The 18,996-nt window shown below is 36.1% G+C and overlaps 2 protein-coding genes across 3 annotated transcripts; both read right to left on the bottom strand.

Moving 5' to 3' along the window:
* Positions 1 to 76: 76 nt before the first annotated feature.
* LOC129364232 (cellular retinoic acid-binding protein 1) lies at positions 77 to 9,695 on the bottom strand. Of its 2 annotated transcripts, XM_055036768.1 has the most exons (5): positions 9,548 to 9,695; positions 7,313 to 7,491; positions 6,949 to 7,062; positions 2,696 to 2,797; positions 77 to 898 (listed from the first exon to the last, which is right to left on the bottom strand). In XM_055036768.1, the coding sequence occupies exons 1-5, from the start codon at positions 9,615 to 9,617 to the stop codon at positions 845 to 847; spliced, it is 519 nt and encodes a 172-aa protein (XP_054892743.1). In that variant the 5' UTR covers positions 9,618 to 9,695; the 3' UTR covers positions 77 to 844. The 2 variants fall into 2 exon arrangements, with proteins under 2 accessions (XP_054892743.1, XP_054892744.1); XM_055036769.1 differs by lacking the exon at positions 2,696 to 2,797 and having other exon boundaries at positions 9,548 to 9,684.
* A 5,268-nt stretch (positions 9,696 to 14,963) lies between these two features.
* Positions 14,964 to 18,996, bottom strand: LOC129364231 (solute carrier family 25 member 44-like). Its single transcript, XM_055036766.1, has 4 exons — positions 18,814 to 18,996; positions 17,097 to 17,764; positions 16,768 to 16,895; positions 14,964 to 16,386 (listed from the first exon to the last, which is right to left on the bottom strand). Exons 2-4 carry the CDS (start codon positions 17,722 to 17,724, stop codon positions 16,195 to 16,197), a joined length of 948 nt encoding a protein of 315 aa, XP_054892741.1. The 5' UTR covers positions 17,725 to 17,764; positions 18,814 to 18,996; the 3' UTR covers positions 14,964 to 16,194.

Here is an 18,996-nt window from a genome sequence, read left to right as displayed (position 1 = left end):
ATATGAAGACCCAAAACTGCGCTGACAGACTCTTCATCTCCATTGGATATGTGTGTACAGAATAAAGGATGGAGGGTTCAGCATCAAACATTCTGATCATTTTTATTCAGATTAGACCAGTTAGTTCTGGCTTTGTTGTGGGGGAAAAAAAGCAAAACCACAAAATTATGCACAAGGAAAAAGCAAAAATCAATTTTCTAAATTATATTAAAACAAAATACTAACCAGAGACATCAGGGATAAAGTGAAAGACAGGTTAGTTGTAGAAAAAGTAGATTTGGCTTCTGAAATGAAAACCCAAAATTTGAAGATCAAATTGAGAACTGTTTGATCTATTATCTGAAAAGGGAAAGCGGCACAGTTGCAGATCTACCCAGACAGAATCAGTTCAGGTGTGGGAATCTGTCAGCACTGCATCTGTCTGGTGTTCATTCTAAGAATCTGACCGTCACTGAAGAGCAGCAAGACGAAAACCGTTGAAATCAAAGCAGTTTCCCACAGGACTTGTTGGAGTCAGCAGAAAAGAAGAAGTTGCTCTGAACAGATGATACCTCATGCAAAATGTGGCATGTGAACCAACACTAAGCTAATTAAATACTACGTTAAACATGGCATCATTATGCTGGGGGATGCTATGTAGAAAGGGGAAAAATACTCCGTAGACTGGAAAAGTTGGTGGTTTTTTTAACTATCCAATTATCCACACGCAAAAAAAGATGTCAGTTTTTCTTGTAGTGAAAAAATGTAAAAAAAAAAAGTTGGTTTATATATACTTTTGCAAGGCGCTAAATTTCAGACATCAACAGGGTGTCAGTTGTGAGTTAATTTGGAGGAACGAAGATGTCTACTGTGCTCGTACGTAGATCCTTGTACAGATCACATCGTCTGCTCCAAAGATCTGAAAGGAAATGAGAGGGGAAGAAAAATGAGTAACAACTGTATCATCTTTCCGAGACATCTTTTGTTTATCTTTAGGATCTTTATTATTATTCAGTTTGGAAGACATTACATGTTCTTCAAAGTAGTTCTCTCAAACATTTCCCTTCAAGCCAGAATAACCAGTTTGAAGGTAAAACGGATTATTTTCACAGTGAATTAGGTATTTATGATTGTCAGGATTCCTTTAACAAGCACCCATCAGCATAGAAAAGAACAGTTGTGATCCAGAATAATAGCAGTCCTACATCTCCTAACCAGATCAATGTTTTTAGGAAATAATGCAGTAGGTCAGCCATGAGCTGTAGAACAGTTTAATCTTATTTAAGGATGAAGGCAGCAAATATAAATGCTGATGAGTGCTCTGAATTTCCTCTCTGAAAATCAGAGCAAAGCAAAAACATTGATCAAAAAGAACAACTTGCTTGATGAAAAGGTTTGACAGTGGGGAAAATAAAGAAATATGGGACATGTTATGCTGTTCTGATTAAATGATCTCATACTTTATGGAGGAAACCAGTCAGGAATACCCAGAAGAAAAAACAAAACTCCTCTTTTCATGGATAAGACTAGAGCTGATATGAAGTTTTATATGTGAGCACTGTGACAATTAGAAAACGCCCATATGAAGCCATGCCATAGGGTTAGCGTTAGCGTTAGTGCTGATGAGATTGCAATTTGCAAATGACTTTAGTCATCGGAAGCAGGTTGTTGATGAACTGAATCAAGCCATTATAAAACAAATTACCTCTGATTCACAGAAAAGTCCATATTTGGATTTTGAGCTGTTACTCTTTTTGGTTTTGTTTTTTAAACACACTGCTTATGAACACAACTGCATTTGAAAAAAGCCATTACTTCAACCACTCTTCATGTAGCGCTTTAGAACTCTGGAGTGCCCCCTTCTGGAGAAATTAATTATAAACTACAAAAAACTAAATCTTCCTAATTATTTTGGTCTTTTTGGTTGCTAGTGCAATATCTTACACTTCAAATAAGACTAAACTAATTCACAAGTCACTTTCAGTGTCATCTAAGAGCCTTATTCAAGTCAATAATTCATTTAATCTTGATGAAAAAATTCAAAGTTTTAAGTGAAAGAATCTGGCAGTGGAACTTGTACTGAGTAAAAAAAATACATGGTAAGGATGTTGCGTTTTTGCTGTTATAATTTAAAACCATGTCTTTTTCTTTTTTTTTTCTCAGACAGGCACAATAAAAGTGGTTCAATGAGCAGATTAAACTTTTTTAGAGTGTGTAAAATAAAACAATATTCTTCACAGCACTACAGCCAAAGCGTTTTCATCATGTTGGATGTTTTATTGTCACAACCGCCTGCAAAGAAAAAAAATTTTTTTTTTTCAGTCGACATTTCCAACTGTGATATATACATCCATTCCTAATCTTAAATTTCCTCAGCATCAAAATATATTTAGCAGATCATAAGTTCAAAAAGTTGAACCACATTTTTAAACTCTTCTGCTCCCTTGTTGTTGGTTAATTTACAGGTTAGATTCTGAAATTTCCATAATGAACAAAGCTCTTTTTAAACCCTGTCCTCTTACACTCAGGCAGACAGTAGCAAAGGCCATTGTTATTAAAATCGACTTTAATTAAGGACCGCAGCTGTCAGGTTCGCATTCTTCATCACGTTTCGTTGTCTAGAGCAAAACAAGTGACACAGCAGAGCGCCAGAGATTTATGGGCTTCTAAGGGAGTGTTGCAGAAAAAGGCTTAGAACAACAGTACATGTCATTACCCCAGGCGGTGCGGCGTGGAAGGATGAGGTTGGGGAAAGGTTGGAGAGGAGTCTAATTGAGCCGTGACGACTCCATCTGGCAGAGGGGTGTGATGTCATTAACTGGAGGTGACATCAGAGTTCATTAGCGCCATTCATCAGTGAGGAGAATGCAGCACTGCATCCCCTCATTCAGGCCAGATTCACCTGGCTTCTAACTTACTAAATAAATAAAGGGAGGTATTTTTTTTAGTTCTTTAGGTAATTTAATTCAGAATACATATGAACTCAAAATATGAGCCAAATGCATACACCTGCATAGAAAAGACTACTTTCCCTATTTTCCTTCAGGAATCCCTTAATTGATCATTATGTTTATCAATAGACGACATCATTGAGAGTAGAAACCATTATGTCGCCATTACTTGACAAAACCTATTTTTTTTTAATTTACAGTGTTAGAATGAACAATAACTCTAAAAATGTACATTTTGGTGTAAATAATTTTGCTGCCACCGATAATTGCATTTGATTTGTGTCTGGTTTAGAATTGGAGGTTAATTTAACTGATCTGCTCTCTTTCCAAGATTTAGATCTAGCTTCCACACAATTCTGTACAATTGAAAGAATAATAAATAATATAATTTTACTGCCACTCTGTTGAACGCCAGCCTTAACTGACCCCTGATGTGTGTTCAATTTTTTTCCAGAAATCAAATGACTGGTTGTGCCATTTTGAGTCCATTTCACATGTATATTCTTTAGTTGTGCTTGCGGTATTTAAACCTTCAAGAAAAGTTTTTTAATAGCCAGCTTCTTGTCCTTTTGCAAGCTGATGTGAATCTTAGTGGTTTGCAGAATGTCTATTTGTCCAAGAATACACAAACATCATTTTTATGTTTCATAAGGCCGCTACATTGCTGTGGGTTTTCATTTGGTTCCATAAATTCCAATTCTGATTTGTTATATCTGACATATAAATTCTTTTTTCAACTCACACAGAATCATGAAAGAAAATCAAAGCATAGTTAACCCTTAATTTTTATTTTATTTTTTTTGTATTCAGGGAATTGACTGCATCCAGGTATTTGAAACACCTAAACATCCAAATTATCCTGCATTGTAACTGGCATTTTGTAGTTTTTTTCTGTAATTCTAATAAAAGCATTCTTGTTATTAAATGTAAAAAAAATTAGTTAACATACCAAAAGGTATTTTTCTTAATTCATGTAGATCAGGGCAATTAAGAACCTCTTTTCACATTGTTTTAATTTGGCAGATTATAGATTAAAGTTTGATTTCATTCATTGACAAAATTTTTAAACACACAACTGTTTTTGGAGTTTTTTTCTTTTTTTTATGTCTCTCTAGAATCTAGAGGGCCACATAAAAACCTAAGGCGGGTCAGGTTTTGCCCCTGGACCTCAAGTTTTACATAAGACGTAAATCCGACGTGTAATTATTAAAAATAATAATGATAAAAAAAAAAACATGTTGCAAGACAAAGCTAAGATAAACACTGGAATTTGTTTTTCCTAACAATTAGGGAGCATTTAAAAAAATAGTTTTTTACAATTATTATTATTTTATTTTAACCATCCGAGCCTGCGCATCCAATCTTCCTATGTTTAGGGAATCTGCCTGGACTCTGTTCTCACATTTGTGATCTTTTTGTTGTGAAATCATTTTCTTTCCCTCTCCCTAAAACGATTCAATTCCAACATCCCTATCAGATTATAGTCTGTCACTCCAACATGAACAGAAAAACACACCCCTGTCTTAAACAAAAACACATTTAGAGAGAAGAAATCTTTCTGTCACATCTGAAAACCTGCATTCAGTCCAAATTGCTCCCTCTCCCAAAGGTTTCCCTGATTGCCTCTCTGCAGAGGTGAGTCAGTGTCCTCACAGAGATCTCCAGCCATGCCAAATCAGACAGCCTTTTCAGTCTTGCTTTACTTTTTTTTTATGTCCATCTGGCCAGTAAACCCAGAACAGATGTTGATAGGTTTCTCACAAGATTTTTTTAAGGCAGGCGTGTTTCTGATGGATGCAAGGCCATGAAATGATAGGAGGAATGCAACAACAAACATATGCCTGTGAGACTTTCAGTCCTTTCAAAGAGCTTTTTCATTGAAGCCATGAGAAAACTGGATGGGTTTTGTTTTCCTTGGAAAAAAAATCATAAAGGTCTGTTCACACATGCCTTACTGATAAAGGAATGTTTATGAACAATCTGAGATGGGGAAAGAATAAATCAATGGCATTTTCAATTGGCTGTGAGATTTCTAAACACTTCCTGGAACTGACAAGGTTTTTATTAATGAATTAACTTCCTTTTACTTCTCACAGTTGTTTCCTTTACATTTTTGTTTAACATAACAATTTCCTTTGTAATTTGGAAAGAACTAAAATGTATCTTTTGGTACATGTAAGCAAATCTGATTAAGTTAGAATCCAAAAAATAGTTACATTGTTTCAGTTTGATTTTGATTCATTACAGTCAAACTGATACTTTCTAGTGTTTATTTTTGCTCCCTTTGATCACTATTGCATTCAGAAAATAAAAATGCAAATTAAAATAGTAGATAAAATCAATAAATCATCATTTTAAGTACTGAAATGTATGGCTGAAAGGTAAATCAACATACTGACTATACATGCTCAGTTGTTCAGCATTTCCATAAAGCTTGTGATGAAAATGAAAAGATGAAGCTCTCATTAATTCCCTGACAGATGACTGTTCTGTTGTGGACAGCAGACCAATTCAAAAAGGTGACATAAAATCACCAATCATTAATTTCTGTGGAAACTTCACAGTGGTCATCAAACGATTCTCATTTTTTGCTCTTTCTCCAGACTCTGGGACTTTGATCCACAAGTGAAAGCTAAACTTTGCCTCTGAAAAGATGACTTTAGAGGTTTTGACATTGTTTCTCATTCAGGAGTGTCTTATCACAGGAAATGCAACAGTTACAACCTAAGTCCCAGATTACATCCTCATTTAAAGACTTTTCCTTCCACTAAACTTTCCATTAAAGTGCTTGGATTCAGCCAAGCGTCTTTTGCAGTGATGTTTTGTTACTGTTCTCATGGAAGATATCATTGACTGTCGGTTATACAACTGTTAAGTGAGCCATCGAGCTCACTTAACAGTTGTACATGACGTTTCTGTGTGGAAAAAAATCTATTTTTTTATTGGTTTTATGTAATATCCTAATTTTCTCAGAAAGTCATGTTTGAGTATTAATTACCTGAAAGCCATAATCACCAAAGTTATGAGAAATTTAAACCCCCAAAAATATCACACAGATTGTAATGATTTAGTTCAGGTATTTCACTGTTGTGTTTGATTAAATGAATGAACTCATACTTTTTGGACATGTTATATTGTCAAGTTTTTGTCCCGAGAGCAGATAAATGAAGCCATCTGCAGTAGGTATCACATCTCTTATGAAGAGCAACACACATCTGTCAAACTTAAACAACATGAGCATTTGTCCCATTTTAAAGACAACATATGCATTTTGTAGATCTACTAAATTCCCAATTCCCTCAAAAACATTGATTAATTTGTTTTTGGTCGGAGTCATTAGCAGTACAAATAGGTGTGCTGCTGGTAATTTTGTAAAAAACAATTATAAACTTGTAAGAAATGTTATCTTTTGTTTTAAACAATTTTCTTATTATTACAGCTGGTATTTGCTACAGTTTGTAGTGCGAGACTATCGAGCTGCAGCAAAAATAAGGACTTCTACTTAAAGGCCTTTAGCACATTTTTACCAGGGTACCAAATAGTTCTGGAGGTCACTGTGATTACTAATGTTTAGGTAGGTGAATCTTAAAAAACCCAAAAAACTTCAGTATTTCTGCTTTTGGACCTGATCAAAGACATCTTCTGCAATGCTGCATATTTCATCACATAAAAATATGATTTCCCATTGCTGCAATCTGATTTCCATCACACAAGTTGTTTTTGAAATAAAGTACACACTGTTCCCTTTTCCAAACCCTGTGCTTTGTGCCCCGCTGTGAATGAAGGCAGCCATTTCCAAGTCTGTCACTTTGTGAAGCATCCAAACATCTGGTCTAAGATTCTGGTCGAAATCCATCACCAAGAAGATGAGTGTGTTTGAAAACCACAGATTAGGAAAAGCAAACAAAAAGAGCTTTAAATAAATGAGACCATTGTGAAGAGTTCAAAGTGTAATCACTGCCTAAAACACCGGGTCCCTTCTTTTTTCATTATTTTGCTATTTGAAGTAAACGCTTACCAAAATGAGTTCATCCCCTTCGAGTTCTCGGCTCCAGAAGGTTTTTGGACCGTTCCCGCTCAGCAGAGTCTGTTTGCAGTAAATCTTGTTTTCCGTCTCCCACGTGGCCAAACTCTGCAGAAGATATTCAGTTTAAGATGTTTCCACCTTCAGCGTCACCTGTCTGCAGTAAAATCAACTACAAGGAATTTGAATGTTGCCAGTTTAATGTGGCTCTATTGTAAAGTGTAATAAGGAAACTAAACTTTGATGTGTTCAGGGACAGATTTTAATTTCATACCCTATATTTTTTTTTATACATGTATGTGAGTGTTTAGTGTTTTGGCGCCCGAGTCGATTTGCCACCAGTTGGTTTTTGAGTTACCTTACACTTTCTGCCATCCACCGTCTCCTCGTTGAACTCCTCGCCTACGATGAAGTTGATCTCCGTGGTGCGTACGGTGGTGGAGGTCTTGATGTAGAAGTGGTCACCGCTCTGTTTTATCTCCACATGGGGTTTGGATGCTGCCGCCCCTGCTACTTTCCTCAGCATGGCGTTCACACCTGCGATTCAGACAAAAAAGTTCAGTTCAAGCCTTCTTCTTTTAGAAGTTGCTGCTTGACCAAGAGCATGTTATCTTTCTAACTCCGGTGAAAAAATGAGTTCATTCAGTTTTTATTCTCCACAAATCTGGAACAAACTTCCAGAAAACTGCAAAACAGCCCAAACACTGATTTTCTTTAAATCAAGGCTAAAAATCCACCTGTTCAGAGTTCCTTAGGAGTGATAACAATCAATATATGTTAGTCAATATATTTGTTTGATGGTTTCGATGATAGTTTTTGACTAAATATAATCTTAAGTGGTTGTTTCATAATTGGCTACTGTACATGTCAAACTTGAGGCCAAATCCAGCACACTGTGACTAATTATGTGGTCCTTCAGACTCCAGAGAAAACAGAAATAGAACTTTAATATGACATGTGTGCTAAAGTATTGTTTTATTTGCCAAAACAAGTCAGTTTTTATTTGAATAGTGCCAAATTACATCACTGTAAAAGATGTGAAATCTCATTCCACTATAATATATGAAACATTTTTTTTATATATTTATCAATACATTCTGCTAAAATTGGCATGATGATCATGTGACCTGAAATGAAACAGGGTTTGACACTTCTGGGTTCCTGTATGATGGTTTAATTGTATAAAGCATTTTGAACTGCCTATATTGCTGAAGTATGTTATACAGATAAACTTGGCTTTACTTTATGTACTTTGATGTGTTCTGGGAATTGTAAGCGATGGATCAACAAGGTGGTGTTTAGTTGTGATGAGGAGAGGAAATGGGGCGTGGTTTTCAAAATCTTATGCAAAAGGTTCTAACAAATATAAAATGGATTTACTTTAATATTTCCCAAAATTATTTCATCCAACTACCAGGTTATTCTCACTGAAGTCTCAACTGTTTCCTAATGTTCTTTAATAGCTTTGTTGAAGAACATCAGGGAACATATAGCACATAAGGATCTGGGTCACAGAAAGAGTTGTGGACGAGTTTGATAAATGAAAAATGTAATGCAAAACCAGAAATATACAAAGATACGGATCAACAGGACAGGTAATCAGAGAAAGAGCCTGGAAGTTCAAAAGTTCTGTAGGGGAACTGCAGAGGTCCAAGGCTCAGGTGGCAGAATCTACTGACAGGACCCAAATCAAACTTTTGGCAGAGATGCAAAATACTTTGCAGGGCAGGTAACTAACCCCACACATCAGCGACTCTGACTCGGATGACTGCATACTAATATTTTGTCTATTGGATTATCTGTTAAAACCAAATATCATTTCCCTTCCATTTCATAATTATTCACTCGTTTATGTTGGATGATGACATCAAATTCCAATAAAACACATAACAAATTGTGGCTTTAAGATGACAAATGTGAAAGAGTTCAAAGGTTTAGGCTCTGTGTTAGCATACTTCAGACAGCCATGGCAAAGTAAAGAGTTTCACTGACAGTTAATTTTTTTTATTGTTTGTAAAAGGTAAAATGATCCACCAGCAGCTGCATGTAAGATTAACATCAGCAAATGTTGCAAATATGGAGATCACAGCACAAGGTGATGAGAGGGAGGAATGTTGATGCTGTTGACTTTGTTTGACTCTCCTGTAGATTGTGATAAATTATGTTCTCCCAGTGGAAGGAAAAACTATTAACCCTCGGTCAGGGAGACACAGAGCGAGATGTGAGACTCCTTTGGTCTGTTTCCACTTTTTCCCCAAGAGTTCACTTCCACTAACACACCCCAAAAACACCCAAAAACTTTTAGGCAGAGTCTTGCTTCTTGCAGATTTTATTCAGAATATAATTTAATTGTGACAAAAATCTGAAATTTTGAGTTCAAAGTAAAATACTAAAGACGATTTCTATGCAAGGTGCATTTTTGATACAGCAAAAAGTTCTTATATTAAAGTTTTAATCTGTAAATAGTTAATCTCTCCAGTTTAATCATTGGGCAAACAAAGCTTGCTACAGTTTTATTTTCAATGTGAGTTAAATAGCCAACTGAAAACACAAAAACATGAAAAAATAAATAAATAACACTAAACACACTTACCCAGAGCTTTGAGCAACTCGTCAAAATTCTCGCTGCTTTTCATTTTCCAGGTGCCTGAAAAATTTGCCATTTCTCTCTTCCTGTTGTATGCCGGCCGACGCCTCCTGTCCTTTGACTCCTCAGCTGCCTTTCTTTAGGCTATTTCTCTCCATCCATCTCTCCCCTCCCTCGCTCGCTCTCCTCCCAGGGCGTAATGATCTGACACATCAGACCAAACCCCTCCACCCTGCCTCCACCTCCGCTTCCTCTCAACACACACACAGACATGTACTTACAGACATTTACACACTTTGCTGGTAATTTGCTCTGTGAGACCTTTTAATGTTTGCAGATTGTTACATTTATCAAGTTATTTAAACCAGAATCTTTCTCTTGAATGAGCTCCTTTTCTGTTTATAGACTTTACTTCAGCTGACAACTAACTTGTGATTGTTAAAGTCTGAAAACTGTGCTTGGAAATTCATCATGAAACAAACAATATTTAATATCTGACAAAGATAACAAGAGTAGAAATATAAAGAAGATTTCAAATGTTATGATTGTTATGGAAGTAAAAGTGTCCAAACCAACTTCAGACAACCAACATGGAGGGATAATATTGAGTTTTGACAAAACTAAGAGAAGATTTTGGCTCACATCTCTTTTCAGAATTGGTTTTAATTCAACCACATTGATTTGTATTCATTCATAACCAATCAGTTTAACGCCAAACCTGTGAGAGAAAATAATTGAAAGTTTCACCAATTACTGTAAGGTAGACCCAGACCATCACACTACCACCACTGTGTTTTCTTTGTTTTACTGAAATGCTGTGTTAGTTTTATAACATGACACACAAGGTTTGTGTCATGTTATATCTGGTGGAAAACTAACAGTGCTAAGAATTCCACTTTTGCTTCAAATTTACCAAAGGTCTTAAGATCAGCAAGACGTTTTATTGGCAAACATGAGACATTTCCCAATAAATGTCTCAGTAATAGTTTTGGTATCAATCTAATACCAGGTAAATACACACCCTGTATAAACCGATATCAATACTTTTTGTTTAAGTTTGATATGTTGTCAGGTATATGACTTTAAACATATTCATTAATTTCCCTTACCTTGTTCAAACCTTTACTGAGAATTTGGTTAAGGTTTATAAATATCCACCAGATACTTATTGGCATGATTCTTGTACATTTTTTCTCAATAAACAAAGTGCAAAATTGTATCATTTGAGAGCAAATTCAAACAAAAGAAAATTTTGGGTTAGTGTTGAGAAACTTCAAAAATAAAATATAATTTTAACTTGGAATCTGAAACTAAAGTATCAAGCATAGCATGCAAGTATACATCTCAAACTGATACTGACTTGGTATTGATCTATGAAAGCTATGACTGCAGAGCTTTAGCTAGCATTTGTTTTCTATGCTCTCGCTCTGTATGTCTATTTACCACCTAGTTTTTTTTTTTTTTTGGCATGTTGTTTTGGGTTTTTTGTGATCCATGGGGTCAGCCAAGAGCATATAGATGTGTCCATGTGCTCTCGGGAGTGATTTTGGAAGGACAGGCAGTCCTGGGAAGGTTCACCACTGATCCATGTTTTCTTCATTTTTGGGTTATGGCTCCTTTTGTGGTTCACTGGAGTCCTGCAGCCTTGGAAACAGCTTTGCAACACTTTCCAGACTGACAGATGTGAATAACTTTATTTTCATCTATTTTTGAATTTCTTTAGACATTGCCTTTTAAGGTCTTTTGGTCTGATTTATGTTGTCAGACAGGGGCTTTACAGGTGATCATGACTTAGAAAGGGAATCACTGGTATTTTTGATTAGTAGTCAGTAGTTTTGTTCAGCTTTTATTCATCAAATTGAATAATTTCCATTCCCATTTTATACTTACTCCCTTAACCTTTTATGTGTAAATTTGTTTAAAATATCAAAACATTTAAGTGTAACCAAAAACAAGAAATTTGTGCTTTAGTAAATACTTATTTACAGCACTGCAGTAACACCCCATTAGCGTAATTTTAATAAACTCTAAATAATCCTTTTACTATCCTTTTCCCTACACCTGAAAGCTGAACATTGCTCTTATACATATTCCTCATATTAATGTTGCAGACACTCTTTAATTTTACAGCACTTCTGATATAAATCCAGGTCAACGGATAAATATATCTTCTAATCGGCGAAGGTCTAAGACCAAAGTGAACTTTTTCCATGTTAAAGAACTCCACTCTGAAAAACATCAATGTATCAATATTATTTCATAAACCAATGAATTTTTTGTCATGTTTGTACTAGGTGGTTGTTAATAGAGACACTGATGATTACTTCAACATACAGTGGAGACTGTCAGTGATCTTCATCTTCATTTTACAAACTGGCAGAGTGAAGATGAATCTATGTTCTTTTCTTCTTTTTCAAGTTTAATATGAAAGCCCTCATCTGTTACTTTGTACAGGTGAAATACTCTTGCTAATCTGTCAGCAAACCATATTTACATACTTACTTTTATGAATAATAAATTCTCCACCTTTAAAAAGGATTAGGGATTGTTTGAGGGTAACGTTGAGACGTAAAGAGGCAGAAGAGGAAAATGTTAAATTTTTATGGCTTCATGACATCTACTGCTTCTGCATTATTTTCTTGAACTGACTTGTCTAACAAATAATAATATGCATATCAGCTCTCTGTTGTGTGTCTCGTTGGACTTCAATAATTCTTTTTGTTTTACTTTGTTTATTCTTCACTGTATAAAATAAACACGTTTGTGTAAACAGAAGCGTCAAAAGTGATTGATTCTGCTCTAAATGCTCTTCACTTTCTGGACAAATAACCAGAAAGGTTAACCTCTCCTCCATCTACTTCAATTAAGATTTTAACTGATCACCTTTTCACAGAATGAAAAATACTGATAACCTATGCAAAAGCCCCACTATAAGTAACAGCAGAAAGTTGTTGACCAATATCATTAAAACATTTATTTTCTATGGCTAGATTCCTTTTTATTTGATTCCTTTTCTCCCCTAAACAGGTTTCATCTCTCTGCTCTGTGTGCAACGGTCTAACAAATCTACTTTATGGTTACAGTAAAAAGCCACATTTCAGTGCAACTAAAGCTGCTGTAATACAAATAAAAAGCTCAAAGATTTACATTTATGTGGAACTTGTATCCAATGCAGACAGATTTTATGTACATTCTTACTGGGGACTATAAGAATTAGACACCAACATAAATAAAACCCCTTCCTTTTAAAATCTGTTGGGTCTCTGGAGCTTCCTAAATCTCTAAACACTCTTCACATTGCTCTCCTTCTTTTCGATCATTTTGGGGCCGATCTCTTGCATAGCCACCTTTACATCCCATGAGAATGAGGGGCCCTTCCTCTAACCCCGGCCAAGTCAGATTTGTTCCCTTTCTGACAGTCCCTCATCAATCATTTTGACAAAGTGCCTCCCAGACACGGCCTGATAATTAAGGCACAGAGCAGAGCAGGGGGGCACTCTGTCATCCCACCAGGATCTGTCAGCGCGCCTGAAAGAGGGCCTCCCTGTTTGCTTCATTCATCTGTGGATTTGTCTGCCGGTCTCTGGGTGGTTTTACTTCCAAAAGAGGACATTTGAATGAAAAGAGGATTGTTAAAAAATATTAATTGAAACTTGGAGAATACTAGAGCAGTGAGTGAAGTCTGCTGCCCTCTGTTGGCAAGCTAATAAAAGTTTTGTAAGAACCTTATTTTTCCTGATTTATAAGTCTTGAGCAGTTTAGCCTGCAATGCAAAAACACAAAATCTTACCAAGTATTTGCAGTTGAGTTTATAGTGCAAATATCTCATTTGAAATAAGACAAAAGTAACACGCACATATCTCTTCAGGAAGATACTTAAAACTGATACTAAATATTGATGAAAAAGTTTTAGTTCCACTGGCAGATAATTTTACTTATACCATGAGAAAAATGTCTTAAAAGTGAAATAATCTTCCAGTGTAACTGGCACTTTAAAAAAAAAAAAACCTATATAGAGGAATAATTTAATTAAAATAAGCTCCGATATCTTGCTGAAAAGTTAATTGTGAATTAGTTTTGTCTTATTTCAAGTTTAGTAAGATACTTGCTCTCGAAACTAGACCAAAAATTACACAAAATATTTTTGTTTTTTCAGTATACAGTGAAGGCATAAATGCAACCACAGGAGTATTTCAGAATCTTATACAAATGTTGTTACATTTTAGCAAAAAAATCCTTAAAGACTAAAATATTGACAAATTTGAGTAAATGTGTAAAAATACAAATAGACTAAGAACTTTAGATTTAAACTGCAGGTTAAAATAACATACGAGTCATTTCAAGTACCACATCCATTCAGTTAGTTTTAAATCTTCTGCAGATGCTTTCATTTCAATTTCTAACCAGCATAATGAGATGCGACCTTTGGTGTCAGGGAGTCACTTTTCATAAGATGTATGGTCGCCCCACGGTTATGCTCACATCAGAAAAATACATTAACAACACAGTGACACAATCTGATTTTTCCCTCAGAATCTTATCTGAAAACTCCCTCAGGACAGAATAGGAAGGAACATTATTGACTTTCCTCTAAAATATGCAGGATATCTTATATGAAACACTATTTCTTTAAGATTATTGAAGATCAACATGTTCAGAATTTAAAGAAAAACTTAGTTAAAAAGAAGAAATTCTGAGGAGTTCTTAGCAGGACCAAGTATCTGAATTTCACTCACTGATCCAGTCAAATAAGCTATTTAAAGAAAAGTAAAAATTTATGAGGTAGTCATTTCAACTCTAAAATATTTTTTTTAAATTTCAGTTTGTTTTTTTTAGATAAGAGGCTCTAAGATTTTTCTTGGTCAAAGTTTGAGAAACACCATGACACCTTACAAATGAGATCACATATTTTAGCCAGTCTGAACCAACAAAAAAATAAAATAAAAAAAATAAATAAATAAAGAGAGCCTTGGTTATGAACTATTTGTCTGTGAATGGCTGTTCCATAACATGCAAAATGTACAAATGTGTTACTGTTTGTATTGTACATGTGGGCTTCTAAACGGAATTGTTAATGGCTTGTTAAACTCAGGTAGGAACAGAAAACTATTTTAATCCAATGTTTTTTCAATACTTGAAGTCTAAAGGCCTTTATGAAATTCACCTAAAAGTGTTAGAGGTTACTGTAGTGTTGGTGAGAATGTCATGCCACACCACAGCAACAAACTAAATTGGCAAAATGTATTAATCTTTTTCAAGTTTGCATTATTGATCATATTTATTATAAATACTTCAAAATTAGATGTAATAATTTAGAGACTTTAGGTAATGCAAAAGCATTCTCTGTGCAGAATGGAGTTCAGCAGCGACATCCAGCTAAAAACATGTTACTAATCAGATGGTAATAATAAGAGACCAGAAATGTTGTTAAAACCACATGTATTTTAGAGCAGAGAGGCATCAACGACAGTTGCACTGGTCAATCACAGAATGAAAAACACTTTTAGTGATACTAGGAGCTGTGAAAAAACAAAACACTCAAAATTGAAAGTTAGTATCATTTGACTGGAGATCGGCAAGTTGCAGTTCTATTATCTCAGTAGTTCACAGAATCTAAACATGTCTGGGAATAAAGAAATAAAGCCTGTGCAGTTCTGAATTCAATTAAAAAAGTTCCTGCAACCGTCTGCCAATCACATTAAACCTGCTCTTACTTTTGCTCCTTTTCAACAGCATCTAATTTATGTTACTCTTAAAAACAGGATCATTTCTATTAATTAAGTGGACTATTTAAAATATAATCTCTCTTCTAAACTGCAATTAATTTTTCCTCAATCAGGACATTCATACAGCAGCAGCAAACTGCATAAACAGCCTTGAACCACAATAGTTTCACAAAATAAGAAGCAAAATACAGCAAAATGACATCAACATCAAAAGCTCTGTGGTTATCACCCAAAAATGAAAATAAATTAGGTAAAATGAGTTCCTTTAAGATATGTCAACCCACACATTTTGTACTGAAAAGGACAAAACGTTATTGCACTCAAATATTTCACAAAAGGGTAACGTTTTTCACTCAGAGTGGCTTGGACAGTTTTACCAAGAAAACAATTTCAATGACACAAACCTTCCTGTACAATAAATACAGAAATTATAAACCCAGAATGATCAACAACACCAGGATAATAGTTCTCAAAAATACTCATAAAATAGTGTATTTGTATATGCAATGGAGATAAAATAAACACAAATATTGTCCAGTTTGGCAAAAAAACAAAGATGGTAGTTTGACTTTCTGAGCTGAACTTTAGTGAAAATCAGCTCTTTGCTTCAGGAGGACAACACAAACACAAAAATAGTCACACAAAGATGATTTCATTTTGTTGATGAAGGCTGAACATAACAAAAATAAGTTCTTTTGCTGCTGTCATGGTGTTAACGTCACTTCAGAGCTTACCGAGTCAAACAGAAACAAACTTGCTCAGTTGTATCACAAACTGAACCCTTCGTCTTTACAGGTAACTAACTTATAACTTTATTAATGCTATGATGTCCCGACATCGTTTTGTACTTGAAATAAATTCAGCAAGTCAACATAAGAGTTAAAAAAATGGCACATGGTCCAAATACTTTCCTTTTTTTTTTTTTTTTTACCAGTGTCTTGAATCTACCAGCTCTGGTAGCAGGCTCAGTTTTTTCAGTGTCTCATAGCCAACCACCATGACGATGGCAGTGGGTGCTGATGAAATGATGCGGGCTGACAGTCCTTTGGTCAGTCCCCAGCAGCCCTCTTCTTTGATCAGCTCCCTGAACGTTTGAATGATTGAGGTCCTGCCTTCAACCTGAACACACACGATCAATCAGGAAACGCTTTTTATGAGGCAATTGCTTTCATTTTTGTGATGGAAGAGCTGCTGGTTTACTTGCACCAATATTTTCTGAATGCAACTGTATCTGTATGGCTGAATGAACCACTGTGTGAAACCAAAAACACAATATTCCTGTTTTCTTAAATCCAAGTTTGCTTTACATCACACTACAAAACATATATGTCTGGTTTTTACTTATGTTATCAACCAGTATATACAAGGACAGACTATGCTAGTTTATAAATTGTAGAACATGCTTTTTTAATTGAAACTAAAATTGCTGAGTCTGCAATTCCAGCCACTGTCCACACAAGAACGACAATAGATGAAAGACAAAAGATCAGAAACAGATACCTGTACTCTTGCTCTGACCACATCCATGGGGTTGGTGACAGTCGAGGCAGTTGCAGCAGCTAAAGGTCCAGCCACGGCCTGAAGGACCAGGTGGGGGCAGTTACTGGGAGCCAGTATGGAGAGTTGCTCTGTTGACATTGCAAATAAACACAGTTTATCCAAAAAAATAACTGACCCAAAGCTATTAGACACAGCTACCACTCTTCTGAAGCCCTGAAAATAAAGCATAAAGCATAAAGCCCTGAAAATAAAGCATAAAGGTTAACATCTTTAGAGGTTTCTGAAAACTTCTGATCAGCAAAAGATATACAGAAGGTAAAAATGCTTACCGGCATAAAAGTGATAGAAAGGCCACCAGACGGCACTGTTTGGGATGTAAGTGAGTAACGAAGCCACATATCCCCTGTAGAAGCCCCCAAAGCCATCCGCAGCAAAAATCTGAGACACAATGTTCCTGGTTTGCCTGAAAAACCTGGGTTGCTTCCTGTTCTCTGAGTTGGAACTGAGCCGGAAACGTGTGAGTTGCTCCCCCTGGCCCTGCATCATCAGCTGCTGGGACACAACATCTATGGGCACAGTGATGCTTTGAGCGACCAGGGAGGCTGAGCCTCCGGCCAGCACTGACTTGACGGTATTGGCCTCAGAGTATTGGGAGACATACTTCCTCACCAGCTCATAGGTGGTTATGTACGCCTGGCCTGAGACGATTGTGAAGGTGTTCACCATAAAGCCGCGGTACAGGCCTCGAACGCCCTCCGTCCGAAGGATCTTGAAGAAGGCATCAAAGGTCCCGGTATAGAGAGATTTTCCCTTCTGCACCTGCAACCGGGTGCGGATCAGTGTAGCTGGGTAGACAGTGACCCGAATGGCCATTGTCATAAATATCCCAAAAGAGTAGAATTTCCTTTTATCGAGGTCCTCCCACTCGATGATTTGGATGTTCCCTTTCTGCTGCATCCTGCCAGCTGTGGTTCCCCCCTCATTAGACTGTAGCTGCCTGATAGCGGGGAAAACAAAAAACAAGAGAGGATCAGAGTCTATTTAAATATATCAACCAATTCAATAAGGATTTAGCAGTTGTTTAAAGATGTAGCAGACAAGTATGATGTTCAAAAGAAAGATGAGAATCTTTGGCTCAACATTTTCCCCATCAAATCTGACTGAGCTGGAGACATTTTTTAAAGCAGATTGGGGAATAATTTCACACTTAAAGAATATTTGTAATCTGTAAATAGTTCTTGAGAAATATTGAACTAGAAATAGCCTTTATTGTCCTGTAAGTTAGGAAATTCTATAATTTTTCCACTTTAGCATTGTTCAAAAAAAGCATTCAAGGGGCTGAATACATATGCATGCCACAACATTTAACTTATTATTTGTAAATGAAAGACTAAATCTTGGCATTGTTTACCTTGATAATATTCAATTGACCAGTTTAAGAAATTATACTGAAAATTGTGGGTTGAAATGCACAAACAATTTGAAGATTTTAGTATGAATACTTTAGTAAGGAGCAGTGGGTTGTAGTGCTCACAGCCTAACGTTTCATCCAGCATGACACAATGGCATGCTAAAATAATGTAATTAGTGTGAAACGCAGAGTTATCTGTGACTTGATTTGGAAACAAATGCATCACTTATCTATGACACAGGACCAAAGGTCAAGGCTGGCTAAAGCTAACTTTGTAAAGATAATGACAGAAACGGCTATAGCCAACAAGAGTCGCCCTATTTTTATTACACTATTTCAATAAAAGCCTGTTCTCCTGAGAAGTCCACAGTAGATATGATCGTCTGGGATTCGGGCTGACCCCGGACTCCAAAGGACACCGCGTTCTCAAACCGGGAACGGACCTGCCTGGTTTTTATCCAGTGACAATAGTTACATATAGTTAAAGGGAGTCGAACAATCAGGAATCAACGACTTTTCTTACAAACAGCAGCTTTTTACCCGACGGATGTGTCCGTGTGTGTCCGCTGAAACTAAGCTAACTCTGAGGTACAAACTATTAGCATCACTGAAAATAAACACTAGGACGTACTTACCTCACCGGACAGGCCTTCTTTGACTTCTAAGACATACTCTGACAATATATAAGACTAGAAATTACAGGTTTAGAGGGTAATAGAACTCACTAAAGTCGCTAAATAGAGTTAACCTCTTTCCTTTGCTGTTACAGCTCTTCCTGCTTTCATTCAAACGCCATGCTACCCAAACAACCAATCACG

This window comes from Poeciliopsis prolifica, unplaced genomic scaffold (assembly GCF_027474105.1).
Source record: "Poeciliopsis prolifica strain line A6 unplaced genomic scaffold, Auburn_PproV2 SCAFFOLD011, whole genome shotgun sequence".
Classification (NCBI taxonomy): Eukaryota; Metazoa; Chordata; class Actinopteri; order Cyprinodontiformes; family Poeciliidae; genus Poeciliopsis; species Poeciliopsis prolifica.
Note: the sequence above shows the minus strand (reverse complement) of the source record. Positions and strands in the feature narration are given on the sequence as shown.